This window comes from Lathamus discolor, chromosome 14 (assembly GCF_037157495.1).
Source record: "Lathamus discolor isolate bLatDis1 chromosome 14, bLatDis1.hap1, whole genome shotgun sequence".
NCBI lineage: Eukaryota > Metazoa > Chordata > Aves > Psittaciformes > Psittacidae > Lathamus > Lathamus discolor.
Window position 1 is genome coordinate 422501 of NC_088897.1, and position 21505 is coordinate 444005.

The 21505-nt window shown below is 52.7% G+C and overlaps 1 protein-coding gene and 1 long non-coding RNA gene across 4 annotated transcripts; one reads left to right on the forward strand and one right to left on the reverse strand.

Annotated features, from left to right (window-relative positions):
* Positions 1-8242: 8242 nt before the first annotated feature.
* On the reverse strand, positions 8243-15658 carry LOC136022004 (C-C motif chemokine 13-like). 3 transcript variants are annotated; one of them, XM_065694805.1, is made up of 7 exons: positions 15184-15658; positions 14836-15031; positions 13972-14145; positions 12617-12830; positions 8857-9049; positions 8523-8631; positions 8243-8398 (listed from the first exon to the last, which is right to left on the reverse strand). In XM_065694805.1, exons 2-7 carry the CDS (start codon positions 14844-14846, stop codon positions 8320-8322), a joined length of 780 nt encoding a protein of 259 aa, XP_065550877.1. In that variant the 5' UTR covers positions 14847-15031; positions 15184-15658; the 3' UTR covers positions 8243-8319. The 3 variants fall into 3 exon arrangements, with proteins under 3 accessions (XP_065550877.1, XP_065550878.1, XP_065550879.1); XM_065694806.1 differs by lacking the exon at positions 14836-15031; XM_065694807.1 differs by lacking the exon at positions 15184-15658 and having other exon boundaries at positions 12617-12811; positions 14836-14867.
* A 271-nt stretch (positions 15659-15929) lies between these two features.
* LOC136022005 (uncharacterized) lies at positions 15930-20678 on the forward strand. The gene is made up of 2 exons (XR_010615969.1): positions 15930-16280; positions 19801-20678. It is a non-coding gene; the product is annotated as an uncharacterized LOC136022005 (long non-coding RNA).
* The last annotated feature ends 827 nt before the right edge of the window (positions 20679-21505 follow it).

The window sequence follows — 21505 nt, forward strand, 5'->3', positions numbered from 1 at the left end:
GCGTTTCCTCATCAGCCCCCTGCAGGATAGCAAAGGGAGTCCCCTGCTTTTAATTGTCCTCTTCCTCCTTTTTCAGTTGGTTTTTTATTGTTACTAATTCCCAGCTTTCCGGGTTAACAGCCTCCTTCTTTCCTCCAAGAACTACACGGGACGCTTGAGGCCCCTGCAGAGTTTGGCCCTGGAGCAAGCACTCCTGCTTCCTCTCAGCTTCCCTGATATCTCGCAGACTGTGAAGAGCATCCCGCAGCTCAGTCACCTGCTGCAGGAGGAGCCACCTCTTGGGGCATTCTCAAAGGCAAAACAAGAAAGGAACATAGAGAAGAACATAAGGAAGGTGGGTGAGTGAGGGTGAGGAGCAGGGTGCCAGGGAGGAAGGCTGGGTCGGGGTACTGACCGCACAGCCCTGTGGGAGCAGTGGGAAGGTGTCTCCTGGTAGCTCTTGATGAGGAGGGCAGGGACTTTCTGCCAGATGAACATGTCCTTGTAGCAGCAAGCGCTATAGGGGCTGCGGACTGAGAGGAGGTGAAAGGGGTTGGTGCATTCCCACCCCTGGCACAAGGGACCCCTGGGATGCGCTTGCTCCCTTCTGCTACAAGGGGTCCCCTCTCACAGAATCACAGAATCACAGAATCCCAAGGGTTGGAAGGGACCTAAAAAGATCATCTAGTCCAACCCCCCTGCAAGAGCAGGGTAACCTACAGTACATCACACAGGAACTTGTCCAGGCGGGCCTTGAATATCTCCAGTGTAGGAGACTCCACAACCCCCCTGGGCAACCTGTTCCAGTGCTCTGTCACTCTTACAGTAAAGAAGTTCTTCCTGATGTTAACGTGGAACTTCCTATGCTCCAGTTTACACCCATTGCCCCTTGTCCTATCACTGGATATCACTGAAAAAAGCCTAGCTCCATCATCCTGACACCTACCCTTTACATATTTGTAAACATTGATGAGGTCACCCCTCAGTCTCCTCTTCTCCAAGCTAAAGAGACCCAGCTCCCTCAGCCTCTCCTCATAAGGGAGATGTTCCACTCCCTTAATCATCTTTGTGGCTCTGCGCTGGACTCCTTCAAGCAATTCCCTGTCCTTCTTGAATTGAGGGGCCCAGAACTGGACACAATATTCCAGATGCGGCCTCACCAAGGCTGAGTAGAGGGGGAGGAGAACCTCTCTTGACCTACTAACCACTCCCTTTCTAATGCACCCTAAGATGCCATTTGCCTTCTTGGCCACAAGAGCACATTGCTGGCTCATGGTCATCCTCCTATCCACCAGGACCCCCAGGTCCCTTTCCCCTTCACTACTTTCCAGCAGGTCAACCCCCAACCTGTACTGGTACATGGGGTTGTTCTTCCCCAGATGCAAGACTCTACACTTGCCCTTGTTAAATTTCATCAAGTTTCTCCCCGCCCAACTCTCCAGCCTGTCCAGGTCTCGCTGAATGGCAGCACAGTCCTCTGGTGTGTCAGCCACTCCTCCCAGTTTTGTATCATCAGCAAACTTGCTGAGGGTGCACTCAGTTCCCTCATCCAGGTCATTGATGAAAATATTAAACAGCACCGGTCCCAGCACCGACCCCTGAGGAACTCCACTAGTCACAGACCTCCAGCTAGATTCTGCGCCATTGACCACAACTCTCTGCCTTCTTCCTTTCAACCAGTTCTCGATCCACCTCACTACTTGATCGTCAAGCCCACACTTCCTTAGCTTATCTATGAGGATCTCACATCCCTGGCAGTGCTGCTTTGTTCCAGGGTAGGAGCCCCCTATTTCCCTGCCCGTGGAGGGCTTATTACTGATTTCCCCAGCCTAGGTGTGGGGTCTGAAGCTAACTCTGTATCCCTGCTGTGAGCAGGGGAGCAGGGTGGGAAGGGCTGTTTGTGCCAGAACTGGGGCTAAGCTGGGAGCTGGACAGACGAGTGGAGGAACCTCATGCCTCAGCCACAGGAGCTGACCGTGAATACCCCGAGCAAGATGAGACAGAGGGAGAGAAAAACGAATGATGGCAAGGCATCACTTGGGGCACCTGAAAAGTAACAACTTGAATGCCTGTGCTTGTAATGTACCCATTATTAGAGGCTGTGATTTTGTGCATAAACCACCTGTATTTACTAGCCAGGTGCTAATAAGAAACTACACCTTGTATGGATTTGTCATTTGAAAAAGAGATGCTAGAACATGCGAGTTTGCAGCAGCTGCTAGAAAATGCCAAGGCAAAAGCTAGAAAGATTCTAATGCAATGGTAGTGTTCTAAAGCAGGCATTGACAGATACATGAAACAAAACGGGGAGTTCAGGGTTAACCCCACAAAAACGTATAGTGAAAGCGTGTTATGTTTGGGATGTTTTAAATCGCTGGACAGATCCTGTACAGCACCAGCCAGCGCGGGGGTTCTGAGGATTCTGAGCAGGGGAAAGCTCCTGTTAAAGTACGGAATCTTGAAACTCCTCAGTGGGAAGGCCCGTTCCCTTTAACGCCCTGGGGACGAGGGCGCGCTTGTGCTGCCACGGGTAAAGGACCTCGCTGGCTCCGTGCACGGTGGCTCCGTCCTGCCTTGTCTCCTGCCTCCTCATCACGAGAGGGCTGAGCCTACCGCGGTTTCCCGCCCAGCCAAAAGGGAACATCTGTAGCCAGGGCGGCGGGACAAGACAGCCTGTGCCTGCCGGGTGCCCCACCTCCGAGTCCCCATGCTACGGGCGTTTGTATAGAGGCATCTGAGCCGAGCTCCAAATGAAGCCGGCTCGTTGGCTGCAGCGGCTGGAGTATCTCTACGTTGCTCCAAGCATTTAGGATAGGTGCTGGCAACTGACTGGGTGTGTTGGGATGGAATGATGCCCCCCTCCCCCAACACATCTAGTTTAAAGCATCCTTGCCCAGCCTGGCAAGACTCCTACCAAAACCGCTCTTCCCCTGCTTTATCGGAGCAGCTTCACCAGCCCCCAGTAGACCTGGCCTACAAACTTGGGTCTCGTGTTCGAGACACCCAAACCCCTGCTATGGAGCCACTCGTCCAACCATTTATTGACCTGGCCAACCCTCCTAGCTTTTTTAGGGTCCTCCCCTGTCTCCTGAAGAATTGATGAAAAGACAATCTGAGCTCCAGAGCCCCTAACCACCTCTCCCAGGGCTCTGTAGTCCTTCTTCATGTTACAGCGGCAAGCGCTGTAGGGCCTGCGGGCTGAGAGGAGGCAAAAGGGGTTGGTGCTTTCCCACCCCTGGCACAAGGGATAAGGGGGTCCCCCTGGGACTCTCTTCTTGCTCCCTTCTGCGACAAGGGGTCCCCTCTCACATCCCTGACAGTGCTGCTTTGCTCCAGTGTACGAACCAACTGTTTCCCTGCCCATGGAGGGCTTATTACTGATCTCCCCAGCCTGGGTGTCGGGTCTGAAGCTAACGCTGTATCCCTGCTGTGAGCAGGGGAGCAGGGTGAGAAGGGCTGTTTGTGGCAAAACTGGGGCTAAGGTGGGAGCTTTCTCCTGGCAGTGGTTTTCTGCCAGCAATAGCAGCAGAGCCTGGCGGTGTCCATCCACAGAGCAGCTCCTCAGCCCCCCAGCACAACGATGCTGCAAAGCAAATCCCTGCCTGGAGCTTGCTGCCTGCTTGGGATTGCCACTGGGGCTCTGGCCATGGAGCTTTGTGCCCCAGCCTGGCTCATGGCTGCTGGGGGATCCTTGCGGCAGTGGCAGCGTTGGTGCTGGGGGGTTTGGGGCACCCAAAGAGAATCTGAAAGTTGCTGCCCCATGGCCAGCGCTTCCCTCTCTGCGGCTTCCTTCTGCAGCTCAGCAAATCCGCGTGCTCTGACAGGATTTCCCTGCTAGCATGGACTCTTTTTCTCTCCTTGAAAGCCTGTGCCCGCCCCGCGGCCGGGGATAAAAGCAGGGCATGGCCGCAGGGCCAAGCATTGTGCAGAGCCCTGCAGAGCCCAGCTCCAGCCCTGCACGCAGATCCCTCAGCTCCACAGCACCATGAAGGTCTCCGCAGCCGCTCTGGTCGCTCTCCTCCTCGTGGCCGCCCGCTCCCCATCGGAGCATTGTGTGCAGTTCTGGTGTCCTCAACATAAGAAGGACATGGAAATGTTGGAACAAGTCCAGAGGAGGCCACGAGGATGACCAGGGGAGTGGAGCACCTCCCGTATGAAGATAGGCTGAGAAAATTGGGGCCGTTCAGCCTGGAGATGAGAAGGCTGCGTGGAGACCTCACAGCAGCCTTCCAGTATCTGAAGGGGGGCTATAGGGATGCTGGAGAGGGACTCTTCATTTGGGACTGTAGGGACAGGACAAGGAGTAATGGGTACAAACTTAAACAGGGGAAGATTAAATTGGATATGAGGAAATTCCTTACTGTGAGAGTGGTAAGGCATGGGAATGGGTTGCCCAGGGACGTTGCGAATGCTTTGTCGCTGGCAGTGTTGAAGGCCAGGTTGGACAAAGCCTTGGGTGACACGGTTTAGCATGAGATGTCCCAGCCCATGACAGGGGGGGTTGGAACTGCATAATCTTAAGGTCCTTTCCAACCCTATTTTATGATTCTATGATTCTATTCTAAGACAAGCCATCCCCAAAGGTTGCAATGGTGGGGGGACTGCTCTGGCTCTTCCTGTGCACTTCCCTTCTCACCGCTCTATCCCAAATAGCCCCAAAATTCCCCGTTTCAGCTGTCAGCAAGAAGAGCAGGAAGGAAGCCAAGGCTCCAGACTGCTTAATGTCAGACCTTTGGGGGGATGTGGGGAAAGGATGCTGCAGGGAACCCCAGGGCACGGCTGGACCCTGCATTCCCCCACCTAACGCAGCCCCTCTCTCCCCGCAGCGTGGAGCTGCGGATTGGGAAGAGGTTCTGCATGGACCAGCACTGGTTCCAGCAGCACCAGCGGCAGAAGCAGTCAGCCCGCACCTCCGCGTGAAGCTGCCCTCCCCATTTATTTGCATCCCATGGTTATCTCTATGTTCTTGTTACATCATGGAGCTGGCTCTGTTCCCTCCCCTGCTCGCACCCTCTCCACACTACTGTACATTCCTCAACAGGTTTAATAAAACAACTCCTGCACATCTGCTATTGGAGTGAGAGTGGATAAATCCTGCGGGATAAACGGGTCACATCAGCGTTGGTTATCACCACGGGGAGCCAGGAATAGTCCAGGAGCCCTGGAAGGGCAGGGAAACCCGAAGAGCCACGGCTGATCCCCTCCAAGATGAAGCAGCTCGTGCCCAGGAGAGGTTCACCAAGGCTCAGTGCTGATGCTGCACTTGGGTCGCAACAGCCCCATACACCAGGGAAAAGAGGCTGGTGGAAACGACTTGGGGTGGTGGTCAAAAGGCAGCTAAAGCTGAGCCAGGTCTGTGCCCAGGTGGCCAGGAAGGCCAGTGGCATCCTGGCTTGTATGAGCAAGAGTGCGGCAGCCGGGCCAGGGAAGCGATCATCCCCCTGTGCTGCTGGGTCCTGTGCTGGTGGGTCCAGCGCCGGGGCTGCCTGCAGGGCAGGCACTGTGAGGGGCAGGGGGGTCATGATGAGCCCAGCCAGCCTGTGCCACGCTCCCTGCCTCCATCCATCCCTGGATCACAGCCCTGCACCTTTCCCCGCGTTCCAGATGCCCCGTGCGGAACCCTCGTGCGGTGCCGCGTCACAAACACCCTGCACGGCAAGGGTGCCCCACCAAGAGCCCCAGAGCAGGAGGGTCTTTGAGCAGAGCAACGTCCCCAGGCGCAGGCATCTCCTTGGCTGCAGCCTCTCGCTACAATGAAGCGTAGATCACAGCGCCGCAAGGCCCAGTGTCCGGCAGCGCTGCCGGAGGAGGACGAGCCCTCCTGTGAGCCTCCCCCGTGCAAGAGGCAGCGGGATGAGCCCGGTGAGGAGCGTGAGTGCACAGCACCCCGCTGGCACCCTGCCAGAGGGGATTGTGGATGCAAGCAGCATAGGAAGGCGGTCGGGTGTCTCCCCATTCCCGCTCCCAGCATTACACTGGGACCTTGTCACAGGGCAGGCGGTGACGCTGCTGTCCCCCTGCAGTGTGCGGGTTCTGCCAGCGCGCAGATTGCAACCCCGAGGTGCTGGGGCAGCTTTGCCGTCAGGATGGGCTCTGCGTCCATGAGAACTGCCTGGTGAGTGCCTGGTCCTGGCACCCCCTGCTCCCCGGCCCCGCACCGCCGGCAGCCCCTGGCACGTCCCCTCTTCTCCCCTCTTGCAGTACCACGCCAGCAGGCTGAACCAGAGAGGGGCTGATGAAGAGGGCTTCTATGGCTTCCTCTTCCCTGACATCCAAGAGGAGCTGAAGAGGGTGGCGCGGAAGGTGAGGCCTGAGGGCATGACGGTCCCCATTGCCTATGTCCAGCACTGCACAGGCCAGCACTCCCGCAGGGACGCTCTGGCAGCTGGCTGCAAGCAACCGCACAGACACCCCTGTCATCCCCAGAGGTGCTGCATCTGCCGCCAGCCGGGCGCCTCGGTCACCTGCAGAGCCCGGCGCTGTCCCCGCACCTTCCACTACCCCTGCGGCAGCGAGCGGGGCTGCGTCTCCCAGTTCTTTGGGGAGTTCAAGTGAGTGTCCCCGCCCCGGGGTACCAGAGCCAGGGCCGCGATGGAGGAGAGCTGGCGCTGAAGCATCACCTCCGTCCGCAGGTCCTTCTGCTGGAAGCACCGGCCGGTGCAGCGGGTGCGGGCGGTGCAGCAGGACCAGACCCTGTGCCTCATCTGCCAGGAGGCGGTGGCGGAGCGGCCGTGCTTTGACACCCTGGTCTGTCCCACCTGCACCAGCGCCTGGTTCCACCGCCGCTGTATTCAGGTAGGCGGCAGCCCCCGCGGTCCCCGACATCATCACCCCTGCGCTCACCCCGGCACCAAGCTGCGGGGGGTGAACGGGACCCCAGCACCCCCTGGTGCTGACGCTGTGTCTGCCCCAGGGCCAGGCGCTGCGCTCTGCCCTGCACCACTTCCGCTGCCCGCTCTGCCAGGACACGGTCACCTTCCGAGAAGAGATGTTCCGCCTGGGCATCAAAATCCCGGACAGGTGGGTGCCCTCCCGCTGCCTCCTTCCCCTCCGGGATGCTCCAGCCGATCCCCTGCTGCCTCCCCACATCCCCAGGGCTGAGCCCTCCTCTGCTCCCACAGGGATGCTGCCTGGGAGGAGGATGGAGCCTTTGCCGACCATTATCGGCGGCACAGCTCCTGTGACAGCAGCCAGTGCCTGTGCCCCCTGGGACGGGAAGCGGCAGAGGAGAACGGGTGAGTGCGGGTGGTCCCCGAGGTCACCCCCTTTGGCTGGGGATGGAGGTACCAGGCTGGCACCCGCCATCCATCTCAGGGGCCTTTGGTGGCAATGTGTCCCATTGCCCCCCCAGGCCCTGGCGACTGCTGCTCTGCCAGTCCTGTGGCTCCCGCGGGACCCACCAGCGCTGCTCCAACCTGGGAGGAGAGGTGCATTCCTGGGAATGCTGTGACTGCAGCGGCACGGGCACTGGTGAGGGCTGCAGCTGGGGGTGGGACACAAGGTCCCAAGAGCCATGTGGCCACCACTGCTACTTGGGACGCGGGGACAGGCTTGGGGCCGTGATCCAGGGCTGGAGGGAGGGAGCGTGGCACGGGCTGGCTGTGCTTATCATCCCCCTGCCCCTCGCAGCGCCTGCCTTGCAGCCAGCCCAGGTGCTGGACCCAGCGGCACAGGGACCCTCGCACAGTGGCCCAGCTCCGGACACCTCCCCTGAGGACGAAGAGGCCGGCATCCCTGCAGGACACCCCGACACCAACCTGCCCTCGCAGGCCCTGCCCTAGGCATGGGCAGGTTCCCTCTAATAAAACTTGGACCCTCACCGACGCGGCTTTGCTGCTTGTGCCTCAGCACTGCACGGCAAGAGGCGCTGCCGCGGCCCCAGCCTCCTCCTGGCATCACAGGGGATGCCGGGCTGCTTCCCAAATAGGAGCTGGCGCTGGGCACCCGCTTGAGAACCTGGTGGCACCCGATGGGTGGCACCAGAGCTGAACCCAGGCTGGGGAGGGGGAGGCACCGTGGGGGATGCTGTGGGGCTGAGGCTGCTCTGTTCCAGAGAGAGCAGTGACCCCAGGATGCGTGGAGAGCAATGGGGCCACCGTGGGTCTTGTCTCTCGCATCGGGGCTCCAGCAGGGACTTCAGAGACGCACAAAGGGGTTGATAATGCAAACACTCTACTCAGGGGTTTTTTCCTTCTTTTTAGCAGAAAATAGTTTGTTTAAATAAGTTAAATAGAATAAGCTTTCCCATTGAAGAAGGCTGCCATCCAAGTGCTCTCCTGCGTACCCGGGTCTGGGGAAGCACCAGTGGCATCACGGTTGCAGTGGGGAAGGATCAGTTCTTCAGGCTCTGAAGTGCTGCACCTGTGCCTGCACCCAGGCCGCCCGGGGGTCTGTGCACAGCTCCTTCTTGGTGACCATGCTGCCAGGACAAGTCCCACGTTAGAGTGCTCGGCCGGGGCAGCGGGCTGCCTGCAATAGGTCCCCAGCCGTGTCCCCATCCCTCTGCCCCAGCCATCGCCCCCTTAGCCCCCAGTGGTACTCACATCACTCCTGGCTGGCTGCAGCTGCTGCTGATGATATAGGCAGAGGTGATGAGGCACCGCGGGATGGGGCGCTGGTGGTAGGTGAAGCAGCATGTGGTGGGGACAGCATCTGTGAAGGCAGAGATGGAGAGCCCTGGTGAGACCCCAGGCACAGGGGTTCCCGGGGGATTTGCTGTCTCCCCTCTTGTGTCCTGTTCCCTCGGTGCCAGCATTGGCCTCCTGCTCCCAGCCCTCCCCCTGCTGAAGGGGAATGGAGCTCTCAGTCTGCCCCGGCAGCTCCTATGGAGCAATGGCACAGTGAGCCCCAGGGAGGATGCAGTGCTGCCGGACTCACCGATATGGGCCTCAGATGGGGAGCGGGCAGCCACGAGGAGGAGAGCGACCAGAGCGGCTGCGGAGACCTTCATGGTGCTGTGGAGCTGAGGGATCTGCGTGCAGGGCTGGAGCTGGGCTCTGCAGGGCTCTGCACAATGCTCGGCCCTGCGGCCATGCCCTGCTTTTATCCCCGGCCGCGGGGCGGGCACAGGCTTTCAAGGAGAGAAAAGGAGTCCATGCTAGCAGGGAAATCCTGTCAGAGCACGCGGATTTGCTGAGCTGCAGAAGGAAGCCGCAGAGAGGGAAGCGCTGGCCATGGGGCAGCAACTTTCAGATTCTCTTTGGGTGCCCCAAACCCCCCAGCACCAACGCTGCCACTGCCGCAAGGATCCCCCAGCAGCCATGAGCCAGGCTGGGGCACAAAGCTCCATGGCCAGAGCCCCAGTGGCAATCCCAAGCAGGCAGCAAGCTCCAGGCAGGGATTTGCTTTGCAGCATCGTTGTGCTGGGGGGCTGAGGAGCTGCTCTGTGGATGGACACCGCCAGGCTCTGCTGCTATTGCTGGCAGAAAACCACTGCCAGGAGAAAGCTCCCACCTTAGCCCCAGTTTTGCCACAAACAGCCCTTCTCACCCTGCTCCCCTGCTCACAGCAGGGATACAGAGTCAGCTTCACACCCAACACCCAGGCTGGGGAGATCAGTAATAAGCCCTCCATGGGCAGGGAAACAGTTGGTTCGTACACTGGAGCAAAGCAGCACTGTCAGGGATGTGAGAGGGGACCCCTTGTCGCAGAAGGGAGCAAGAAGAGAGTCCCAGGGGGACCCCCTTATCCCTTGTGCCAGGGGTGGGAAAGCACCAACCCCTTTTGCCTCCTCTCAGCCCGCAGGCCCTACAGCGCTTGCCGCTGTAACATGAAGAAGGACTACAGAGCCCTGGGAGAGGTGGTTAGGGGCTCTGGAGCTCAGATTGTCTTTTCATCAATTCTCCAGGAGACAGGGGAGGACCCTAAAAAAGCTAGGAGGGTTGGCCAGGTCAATAAATGGTTGGACGAGTGGCTCCATAGCAGGGGTTTGGGTGTCTCGAACACGAGACCCAAGTTTGTAGGCCAGGTCTACTGGGGGCTGGTGAAGCTGCTCCGATAAAGCAGGGGAAGAGCGGTTTTGGTAGGAGTCTTGCCAGGCTGGGCAAGGATGCTTTAAACTAGATGTGTTGGGGGAGGGGGGCATCATTCCATCCCAACACACCCAGTCAGTTGCCAGCACCTATCCTAAATGCTTGGAGCAACGTAGAGATACTCCAGCCGCTGCAGCCAACCAGCCGGCTTCATTTGGAGCTCGGCTCAGATGCCTCTATACAAATGCCCGTAGCATGGGGAACCATGCTGGAGGGAGGAAGCGTGGCACAGGCTGGCTGTGCTCATCATCCCCCTGCCCCTCGCAGCCAGCCCAGGCGCTGGACCCAGCAGCACAGGGACCCTCGCACAGTGGCCCAGCTCCGGACACCTCCCCTGAGGACGAAGAGGCCGGCATCCCTGCAGGACACCCCGACACCAACCTGCCCTCGCAGGCCCTGCCCTAGGCATGGGCAGGTTCCCTCTAATAAAACTTGGACCCTCACCGACGCGGCTTTGCTGCTTGTGCCTGAGCGCTGCGCGGCAAGAGGCGCTGCCGCGGCCCCAGCCTCCTCCTGGCATCACAGGGGATGCCGGGCTGCTTCCCAAATAGGAGCTGGCGCTGGGCACCCGCTTGAGAACCTGGTGGCACCCGATGGGTGGCACCGGAGCTGAACCCAGGCTGGGGAGGGGGAGGCACCGTGGGGGATGCTGTGGGGCTGAGGCTGCTCTGTTCCAGAGAGAGCAGTGACCCCAGGATGCGTGGAGAGCAATGGGGTCCCCGTGGGTCTTGTCTCTCGCATCGGGGCTCCAGCAGGGACTTCAGAGACACACAAAGGGGTTGATAATGCAAACACTCTACTCAGGCACCGAAGCACCAGACTGTTCATTAACAAGCAAATTGATACGGTTTAAATTCTTTTCAGTTTAAAGCAGGGATTTGATATAATTTATTTTGGGGTTTTTTCCCCTTTTTTAGCAGAAAATAGTTTGTTTAAATACGTTAAATAGAATAAGCTTTCCCATGGAAGAAGGCTGCAGTCCCAAGTGCTCTCCTGTGTGCCCGGGGCTGGAAACTCTTTTTCATGCAAATCTGATGGCCTTCCCTCCCCACATCTCCCCCTTCTTTGTTTTGTGTATCCCCTATCAACACCTGCTTAAGGGCTGGGTTAATAAGAGCTGTATAAGCTACTGAAAACTATCCAAACATTCTTAAGGCAGTTTTTTCACTCCTGCTCCTCGCCTAGCAAGCACACAGGTAAAGAGCAGTTACCGTTCTGCACCAACAGTTGGTTTCCAACTGCGGAATGAAAATGCAGCCCCACTTGTACAGCTCTTAGAAAATCTGTTTCCTGGGGCTGCGCTGTTTGACCCCCAGCCCTCCCACGTGTGCACGGATCTGAGGCTGCCATTGCTCACAACAGCAGCCTGAAAGGACTCGGAGGTGGGGCACCCGGCAGGCACAGGCTGTCTTGTCCCGCCGCCCTGGCTACAGATGTTCCCTTTTGGCTGGGCGGGAAACCGCGGTAGGCTCAGCCCTCTCGTGATGAGGAGGCAGGAGACAAGGCAGGACGGAGCCACCGTGCACGGAGCCAGCGAGGTCCTTTACCCGTGGCAGCACAAGCGCGCCCTCGTCCCCAGGGCGTTAAAGGGAACGGGCCTTCCCACTGAGGAGTTTCAAGATTCCGTACTTTAACAGGAGCTTTCCCCTGCTCAGAATCCTCAGAACCCCCGCGCTGGCTGGTGCTGTACAGGATCTGTCCAGCGATTTAAAACATCCCAAACATAACACGCTTTCACTATACGTTTTTGTGGGGTTAACCCTGAACTCCCCGTTTTGTTTCATGTATCTGTCAATGCCTGCTTTAGAACACTACCATTGCATTAGAATCTTTCTAGCTTTTGCCTTGGCATTTTCTAGCAGCTGCTGCAAACTCGCATGTTCTAGCATCTCTTTTTCAAATGACAAATCCATACAAGGTGTAGTTTCTTATTAGCACCTGGCTAGTAAATACAGGTGGTTTATGCACAAAATCACAGCCTCTAATAATGGGTACATTACAAGCACAGGCATTCAAGTTGTTACTTTTCAGGTGCCCCAAGTGATGCCTTGCCATCATTCGTTTTTCTCTCCCTCTGTCTCATCTTGCTCGGGGTATTCACGGTCAGCTCCTGTGGCTGAGGCATGGGGTTCCTCCACTCGTCTGTCCAGCTCCCAGCTTAGCCCCAGTTCTGGCACAAACAGCCCTTCTCACCCTGCTCCCCTGCTCACAGCAGGGATACAGAGTTAGCTTCAGACCCCACACCTAGGCTGGGGAAATCAGTAATAAGCCCTCCACGGGCAGGGAAATAGGGGGCTCCTACCCTGGAACAAAGCAGCACTGCCAGGGATGTGAGAGGGGACCCCTTGTAGCAGAAGGGAGCAAGCGCATCCCAGGGGTCCCTTGTGCCAGGGGTGGGACTGCACCAACCCCTTTCACCTCCTCTCAGTCCGCAGCCCCTATAGCGCTTGCTGCTACAAGGACATGTTCATCTGGCAGAAAGTCCCTGCCCTCCTCATCAAGAGCTACCAGGAGACACCTTCCCACTGCTCCCACAGGGCTGTGCGGTCAGTACCCCGACCCAGCCTTCCTCCCTGGCACCCTGCTCCTCACCCTCACTCACCCACCTTCCTTATGTTCTTCTCTATGTTCCTTTCTTGTTTTGCCTTTGAGAATGCCCCAAGAGGTGGCTCCTCCTGCAGCAGGTGACTGAGCTGCGGGATGCTCTTCACAGTCTGCGAGATATCAGGGAAGCTGAGAGGAAGCAGGAGTGCTTGCTCCAGGGCCAAACTCTGCAGGGGCCTCAAGCGTCCCGTGTAGTTCTTGGAGGAAAGAAGGAGGCTGTTAACCCGGAAAGCTGGGAATTAGTAACAATAAAAAACCAACTGAAAAAGGAGGAAGAGGACAATTAAAAGCAGGGGACTCCCTTTGCTATCCTGCAGGGGGCTGATGAGGAAACGCACTCGCACCATGAACAACCGGCTGGTGCACTGCTAAAGATCTCTACTGGTGCTGCCAGGAAAAAGCAGCGGGTCATAGTAGTAGGGGACTCTACTTTGAAAGGAACAGAGGCACCCGTCTGTCGGCCTGACCCAGTCTCAAGGGAGGTGTGTTGTCTACCAGGGGCATGGATCAGGGTTGTTCCAGAGAGGCTGTCTGCTCTAATAAGTCCCACGGACTATTACCCACTTCTAGTGATCCATGTGGGTGCTAGGGATATAGACAGCAGTAGCCTGGAGAACATAAAGAAGGACTACAGAGCCCTGGGAGAGGTGGTTAGGGGCTCTGGAGCTCAGATTGTCTTTTGGTCAATCCTCCAGGAGACAGGGGAGGACCCTAAAAAGGCTAGGAGGATTGGCCAGGTTAATAAAAGGCTGAAAGGGTGGCGCCATAGTCAGGGGTTTGGGGGTCTCGAACACGAGACCCAAGTTTGTAGGCCAGGACTACTGGGGGCTGGTGAAGCTGACCCAATAAAGAACGGGAAGAGCGGTTTTGGTAGGAGTCTTGCCAGGCTGGTCAAGGGGGCTTTAAACTAGATGTGATGGGGGAGGGGGGCATCATTCCATCCCAACACACCCAGTCAGTTGCCAGCACCTATCCTAAATGCTTGGAGCAACGTAGAGATACTCCAGCCGCTGCAGCCAACGAGCCGGCTTCATTTGGAGCTCGGCTCAGATGCCTCTATACAAACGCCCGTAGCATGGGGAACCAACAAGAGGAATTAGAGATGTGTGCACGTCTCCGGGGGTATGATATAATAGGCATCACAGAAACATGGTGGGATGGCTCCTATGACTGGAGTGCTGGAATGGAAGGTTACAGGCTCTTTAGAAAAGACAGGCCCGGCAGACGGGGAGGGGGAGTTGCTATTTATGTTAGGGATAGGCTGGAGAGTACGAAACTCTGTCTGGGCACAGGTGGGCAGACAATAGGGAGTTTGTGAGTCTGGGTTAAGGGGAGATGGTGAGCATGCCAGACACACCTGAAGCCTGAACCCTGCTCCTGCAGCACGGTGCCCACCACGTCCTCGTTCTTCCAGTGCAGGGAGCAGGTGAAGGAGACCAAGTGAAGAAGAGCCGGGAAGCTCAGGGCATGGCTCAAGGGCCACTTCCCAGCACTGCACTTGCGGGTCCTTGCTCCCACTCTTGAACCACACCTGTGGGGTTGAACAGTACTTGTTCGTGCTATTATTAGTGATTTTATCTATTTTACTTGTTTTTCTGCACTTTGCCTCTGCTTTGAGCAGCTGCAGTTTCCAGGCAAGGCTGCACAAACATGCGGGAAAAGACCAGGGAGAGAGGGAGAAGCTCAGCTCTGGGTCATCCCTACAGTCACAAGCTTCTCTGAAAGCCCACATCAGGGTAAGAGTTTCTGGTCCAAAACATGGTAAAAACATGCATGGCCAGACTGGGGAGATTCCTTGCGTGTACAAACCCTTCCCTGCTTGTCCTTTGTGAGAAACTATAAATTAGGATATTGTTTATTAGGATTTATGTTAAGCCCAATGTAAAGGTTAGGCAATAAAAAGTATGAAATTGCTTACTCAAACAGTCACCGGACACAGCTTACATAGACTAACAGTCGCCAACCGCAATCGCTTATCGCTTATGCAAACATAGTAGATGTTGCCTAAAGATAGCTATAAGATGTTCCATGTGAGAAACTATAGACTAGTGTATTGTTTATTAAGATATATGTTAAGCCAAATGTAAAGGAAGTGACAGAGATAAAACACAGCTGGCCAAGATAAGATAGCCGCAAGATGTCCCAGGAACTGGCAGAGATAAGACTAACAACTCCCTGCAAAGACATATGGATGAAGGATCAAAGGAGGAAGACTTCTCACCTTGGTCTCATCGATCACCAGGAGGCAGGAAACTACCCCCTAACAACAACTGAAGCATGCGCAGAGTACTTCCACTATTTCATGAACAAAGAAGTAAAGATGTATAAAAAGGGGCTGTTTGAAATACTTAACACGGCAGTTGGCGGAGCGCAGACTCCCCTGTCGTCCAGCGCTGTCTTTGCTCATATTCTACTTGCTATAATTAATAAAATTTCAATTGGATTATGATCCGTTGTGGTCTCAATTTATAACAATTTCTGGTGCCGTGACTCGGATAAGGAACGGTGGGCTTTGGTCCTCCGGTTGGGTGCCCCGCGACATTTCGCGGCCCCGCGACCAACAGCTTACCTCATCCTTACCGACGAACCTAAATGCTAGAATATGAGCAAGGAAGGAACCGGTAAAATCCCATAAAAATTCTGTGCACAGGAGTCCGGACGAAGACGCAGGACGCGTAAGTATATTGCGAAACTTTCCGCAGAGCAAAATAGTTCACGGCGGAGGACTGCAGAGTGAAATTGTTCACGGCAGAGATTGTTCGCGGGTTTACCGTTCGGGCGGGATTGGGTTTCCTGGAATATAACGAATGAGAGGTTCGATATACTGAACCAAGCGAGTGTGGACCCTTAAGTACTGCGGTTCCCATCTCCCGCGAGGGACTGGGCCAGGAACAAGGGGGAGCGAGTGAGTGTGTGTTTGGAGATATTCCAGAAGATGGGGGCGAAGGGCAGCAAGCCTTCGACTCCCATGGGATGGGTACCCACTGTACCTAAGAATACCCCTCTGGCATATATCTTAGACAATTGGAGATGTCTCCCTGGAACCTTAGGGAAAGATAAGCAAAAAATGATAGAATATTGTACTAAGATATGGGGAGGGAAGTAGATTTTTAAAAATGTTTTTTGGCCAATCTATGGGTCAGAAGAAGATTGGGTAAGACAGCAATTAAACCTCTGGGTTAATAATAAAAAACCCCTTAACCTTGAGGAGAGTCAATATGCGGAAGTGTGGCTAAAAAGACCGGGAGCTAGACTTTACCCGCTGAATGAGATAAAAAAAAAAAAACAAAAAAAAACTAAACAAAAGAAAAAGAAGGTATAATATGAAGCGGGGACAGATACTAAATATGTATAGGCGTAAGGGAATAAATGTAAAGGAAAAACGACCCTGGGTGTGCATACTTTGGAGGAACGATCCCCATGCACCTCAGCGCTGAATAAAGCATACCTACTTTACAACTTTAACGAGTTGTGGAGTCAATCCGCGTATCAATTTGGCGAGCCAGCCAGGAGGCCTCTGTTCGGCTGCAGGATCGGGTGAGGAGCGGATATCCTAAGCCCCCCCCCAGGCCGCTTGCCTGGGGGAGCTCCGGTTCTCATCCGCTCACTGCGGGGACAGACAGCGACCTGCGCCGGCTGCGGAGAGGCGGTATGCTTGGAATTTAGGTACTTTGGGGGGCCTGTAGGGCGTACGCGTGGCCCGGGGCTGCTGGTAAGGCGTGCAGAGACGTCTGGCGCACAGCGGAGTTCCCCGTGGCAGGTAGGGCTTGCAAGCTGGGGGGCTCGTCGACCGGTAGCGCGGCTGCAAGCGATCCTGGAGGCGGATCGGGCGAGCCCGGGTTTTCGCTGCATCCCAAGTTTTGGGAGCCAGGGCGGACCTGCTAATGACCGTGTAGGAAGCAGGAGAAGGGTAAGCGGAACCATAGTGTGAGTGTGTGGGATCCCATGTGTAAGGGTTTGTGTTTCTGTGTGACTGAGACGTAGCGTAGCTACGAAGCGAGTGTGGAGTCCTAATCCGCGGTTCCGTGTCTCCGCGAGGGGAGCGGCCGGAGACGGACGAAGCGTTTATGTTTTTTTTTTTCTGTCCTGTGTCTTGTCTGTGTATAACCATCAAGCAGCTTAGAAAGCGGGGGAAGGTCCGGCTACCCCTCCCGCAGTGGATAACTTTACGAAATACAAGGGCAAGGGAATTTCCTATATGCCCTGTGAGAGTATGTGCCTTGTAGGAGTGTAACTGTATGTGACAGGTGGCATTTCACGTGGATATTGCCACTCAGGACACCGGTGGGGCAGATACTGCTCGGGGTGTCTTACAAAACACTGCCAGGTAGAAAATTATAATTATCTAATCGGTGACCAGAAATAAAAGATTACTTTGTGGAGAAAAACCACAAAATCCTGGCGGACTTCCGGGAAGTTAGAATGGAAAACTGAGAAAGGGTTTATAAAAGGTATCAAAGAAAATTTGAGAAGATGTGGTTACAAAGGAAAAAAAAAAATAAAATGGGAATACAACAATTAATGTCTCTCTTTTTGGGACAATCAACGGGGGATATCAGGAAAACTTTCGTAACCTGACATATGAGTGCATAATAAGTTTTGAACAGTGGAACCTGTTGTGGATACTAGGGCAGTGTAAATTTTGCTGGAGCTGAAACTATGTTCTAATGACAGGGGAGTTGATCTGCAGAACCCAGAGATACTATCTTACTGAATCCCCTGAGAATATCATAAAATTTGTGTGTAGGTGCTCTCATATTTTAAGTGCATTTGCAGAACACTGGGAAAGAGAAGCTATAGAGATTTGTAAGAGATTGTTTGAAATGGGAGCCGGTCAAAACAAGGGAATTCTGAAGAAAAGCCCATTGGGTTACATTTTGGCACATTGGAAAGAACTGGGAGGTTCTTCTGGGGGCTCGGTAAACAAGAAAACATTGGTAAAATATTGTAATCAATGGTGGCCTTTATAAACTTTGGAAAATCAGGAAAAATGGTCTAAAAATGGAACTCTGAATTCTAATGCATTTTTTTTACAATTTATGTTGGTTTTGAGGTGGCCAAGAAAATGCAATGAAGTAATGCATGCAGATATGTTTCGCTTTAAGAAAGCACCTGGAGTGGCAGACAGAATGTGAAAATTAATATAACTCTGCCAGATCCCTAATTTTGGTTTTGGAAAAGGACAGGGAAAAACAGAAAGCTAAGCTGGAGAGATGTTGTTCAGCCTGTGATATTGGGACAGTCATCAAGAAAATTATATATCACAGGTACCTCCGAGAGGAGCACCCTCTGCCTCTGTCCTATCAGGTATTGATAAGGAGGAGGAAATTGCTGTCACTGGCAACAAGCAGCACATTCACATTCAGGGTTAAGAAGGGGTTAAACCAGAAGTGCTGTTGCAGAGGCGGGCATCTGTAACTCCTGCAGAGCAGGGTGAGCACCTGTGAAAAATAACAAATAAATAAATAAAAAAGGGAAAACCAAAGGGGAAAGGAGGGAAGCTCCCGCAGTTCCTGTGTTTGAGCATGAGATGGGTGCTGGGGCAGGCAGACAGACATGTTGACAGACGGGATTGAACGATTGATGAATAAATGTGGATGGGAGTGAAGGAGGAAGCATGGAGAGTGTATAGGAATTGGAAATAGGTAGAAAAGAAAAAGCTGGGTCGTGCTACAGCCATGGCTGCGCTGGTTGCTTTAAAACTGGTGGAGGACGAATGTCGGACAGAAGTGGGGGAGTGACCTCCTCTTCTGTGGAACCGGATCGGTGTGAGTGCTATGAGGAGTTTGGAAGCTGGGAGTGAGACTACCCTAGTGGGAGTGCCATGGGGTGGCTCGGGTGACTGAATTGGAACTAGGCTGACAGGACCAGGGGAATCTTCCCTAGCAGATCCACTGGTTATAATGGAATTTTTGGTTGATACAGGTGCAATGTATTCAGTTTTAAACAAAGCTTTAATACCTTTGGGGACGATTATATGATGATAAAAGGGGCGACTGGCCAAGGTGAAAAGGCTTATTTTTGTAAACTACTAAAATATCAATTGGGAAAACAATGGGGCATCCATAAGTTTTTGTATATGCCTAACTCCACAAAAGCTCTTTTGGGGAGAGATTTGTTAGAACACTTGGGAGCAACCATTACTTTCAAAGGAGGCGAGATCACTTTAAAAGTAAAGGACCAACAGTATATAGAGATGTTAAAAGCTTAATTTTGATCACTAATCATGTCGAGGGAGAAGTCAGATTGAAAATATACTGGATCAGGTATTCCCAGGGATATGGGCTACAAACGTACCTGGAAGAGCTCTTAAAAGAATACCAGGTACAAACGGGGAACGTGCTGTTACAGTATGTAGATGATCTGCTCATAGCAGGGAGTAATAAGGAGGATGTAAGAAAAGAAAGCATTCGATTTCTAAACTTTCCTGCACAAAAGGGCCTACGGGTATCACAAGAAAAGTTACAATTTGTGGAGGAAAAAGTGAAATATTTGGGACATTATTTGTTTAATGGCCAGAAAATAATGGAGCCAGTCGCATTAAAGGCCCAGTGACGAGACCCCACTGGAAAGTAATCAGTACTCCAGGGGACACCAAGAAAATCCTGAAAAGATAACGTAATGATAGAGACTTTATTTATTTAATTATTTTGCCGCATTATCTTTTGGTATAAAGTGTGTATTGCTGTTTATATTTGCTATAATTATTTCTCCTCTTTTCTATTATATATGGAAACGTACAAAGTGTGTTGAAGGAAATTGTTAAACTTATGCAACCACACAATAGTGAATATAGAAGATATGCTGATGTAAATAATGTATGTACTCTAGATATACGAATTAGGTGTAATAATTTGAATTGCAATTGTTATCCATTTGCTTGTTTTAGGTGTAAGGTATGTCAGGATAAATGGTGGACACACTATGAATGTGGATGCCCTCCAATAGGAGTTTGCAGACAGTGTTGGAAAATCCAAAGAACTCTCACTGTGTGGAAATTAAAACAATTAGAGTCTAAAACAAGAAATTATTTGGGAATCCCATGAGTGGTGGGAGATTTTTGCCAAAGGAATAAACCCTCAATATTATTGTTACCACTCCAATGAACCAGTCCCCTTTATAGCCGAAATTTTGATTATAAAGTGTAGAAGGGAAGTACTAACTGTATCTTGCTTTGCCCCATTAGTTAAGGCTGCAAAGTGGGAAGCCTATGTAAACAGGCAGAAAGCCCGAAACAGCTGTTCTCCTGAAGAATTCCCTTGCTGCCGAGAAGATGGTACACCCCATGGCTCAAAGCAACCGAGTCGACGGGCGAGGCAGAGGAGGAATAAACTGTGGAGAAAAGAACCAGAACAATGGGATGCAAAACCAGCAATGGCCGAACTTCCCCAGGACTGGTAAAAATATACTTAAATTGGCAAAATTGACAGACACCCTTTTTCCTGGTATACCATTAGTTTTGTTATTGATAATAACCCAAGCAAATGGAAACCCGCATGAACCATTAAAGTGGGAATTAATATCCTGAGAAACATCCAAAGTGATAACCACTTTCACTGGGACGGGACAACCTGAATTCCCTGTACAACCTTAATGTAGAACTCCGGAAAAGGTTAAATCAACGTAAGAAAGATTGTGAGGCGAGCAGGTCATGGTATGAAAACTGGTTTAATGTCTCACCTTGGCTAACCACTTTGTTGTCTGCTCTAGCAGGACCGCTTATCATGTTGATTCTGGGACTTATATTTGGGCCTTGTATATTACGCTATATTTTACACTTTATTAGAGAACGGTTTGACATAGCTAAACTGCTTATTTTAACTACGAGATCTGGGGTAAAATATAAGAGTGTATCTATTGATGAGGATGAAGATTGTTGTGAATGTGTCATGCCACGTAAAAAATATACCTGTGATTGTAAGGAATTACCTTGTGAGTGTTATGATAAATGTTGGGAGTGTGGAAAAAGGTTGGCTTACAATTCTGAAAATGAAAGCAGCATCTAATAAACAATAATAGGATAAAAGAAAAAGGGGGGATTGTGAGAAACTATAAATTAGGATATTGTTTATTAGGATTTATGTTAAGCCCAATGTAAAGGTTAGGCAATAAAAAGTATGAAATTGCTTACTCAAACAGTCACCGGACACAGCTTACATAGACTAACAGTCGCCAACCGCAATCGCTTATCGCTTATGCAAACATAGTAGATGTTGCCTAAAGATAGCTATAAGATGTTCCATGTGAGAAACTATAGACTAGTGTATTGTTTATTAAGATATATGTTAAGCCAAATGTAAAGGAACTGACAGAGATAAAACACAGCTGGCCAAGATAAGATAGCCGCAAGATGTCCCAGGAACTGGCAGAGATAAGACTAACAACTCCCTGCAAAGACATATGGATGAAGGATCAAAGGAGGAAGACTTCTCACCTTGGTCTCATCGATCACCAGGAGGCAGGAAACTACCCCCTAACAACAACTGAAGCATGCGCAGAGTACTTCCACTATTTCATGAACAAAGAAGTAAAGATGTATAAAAAGGGGCTGTTTGAAATATTTAACACGGCAGTTGGCGGAGCGCAGACTCCCCTGTCGTCCAGCGCTGTCTTTGCTCATATTCTACTTGCTATAATTAATAAAATTTCAATTGGATTATGACCCGTTGTGGTCTCAATTTATAACATCCTTCAAATGGCCATCTCTGCATGCAGGCTTGATGAAGCACTGGAGATGATTACATTGGTATTTAGCTTGTCACTGGCTATTAGCACGAGCACGCCATTTATAAATCTGCAAAGGAGATGCTGAGTGACGGCCTCAGAGGGTATTTGACAATCCCGTATTTCTTTGTTTTCAGGCTAAAGGTCCCGCGTTACGGAAACTTGAT

Bases quoted from the DNA above. Each gene is read 5' to 3' on its own strand.
- LOC136022004 (XM_065694805.1), bottom strand. The intron at 9,050-12,616 runs GTGGGTGAGTGA...TCTCCTTGAAAG, and splicing joins TAGAGAAGAACATAAGGAAG to CCTGTGCCCGCCCCGCGGCC. The intron at 8,632-8,856 runs GTGAGTCCGGCA...CTGCCTTCACAG, and splicing joins CCCATCTGAGGCCCATATCG to ATGCTGTCCCCACCACATGC.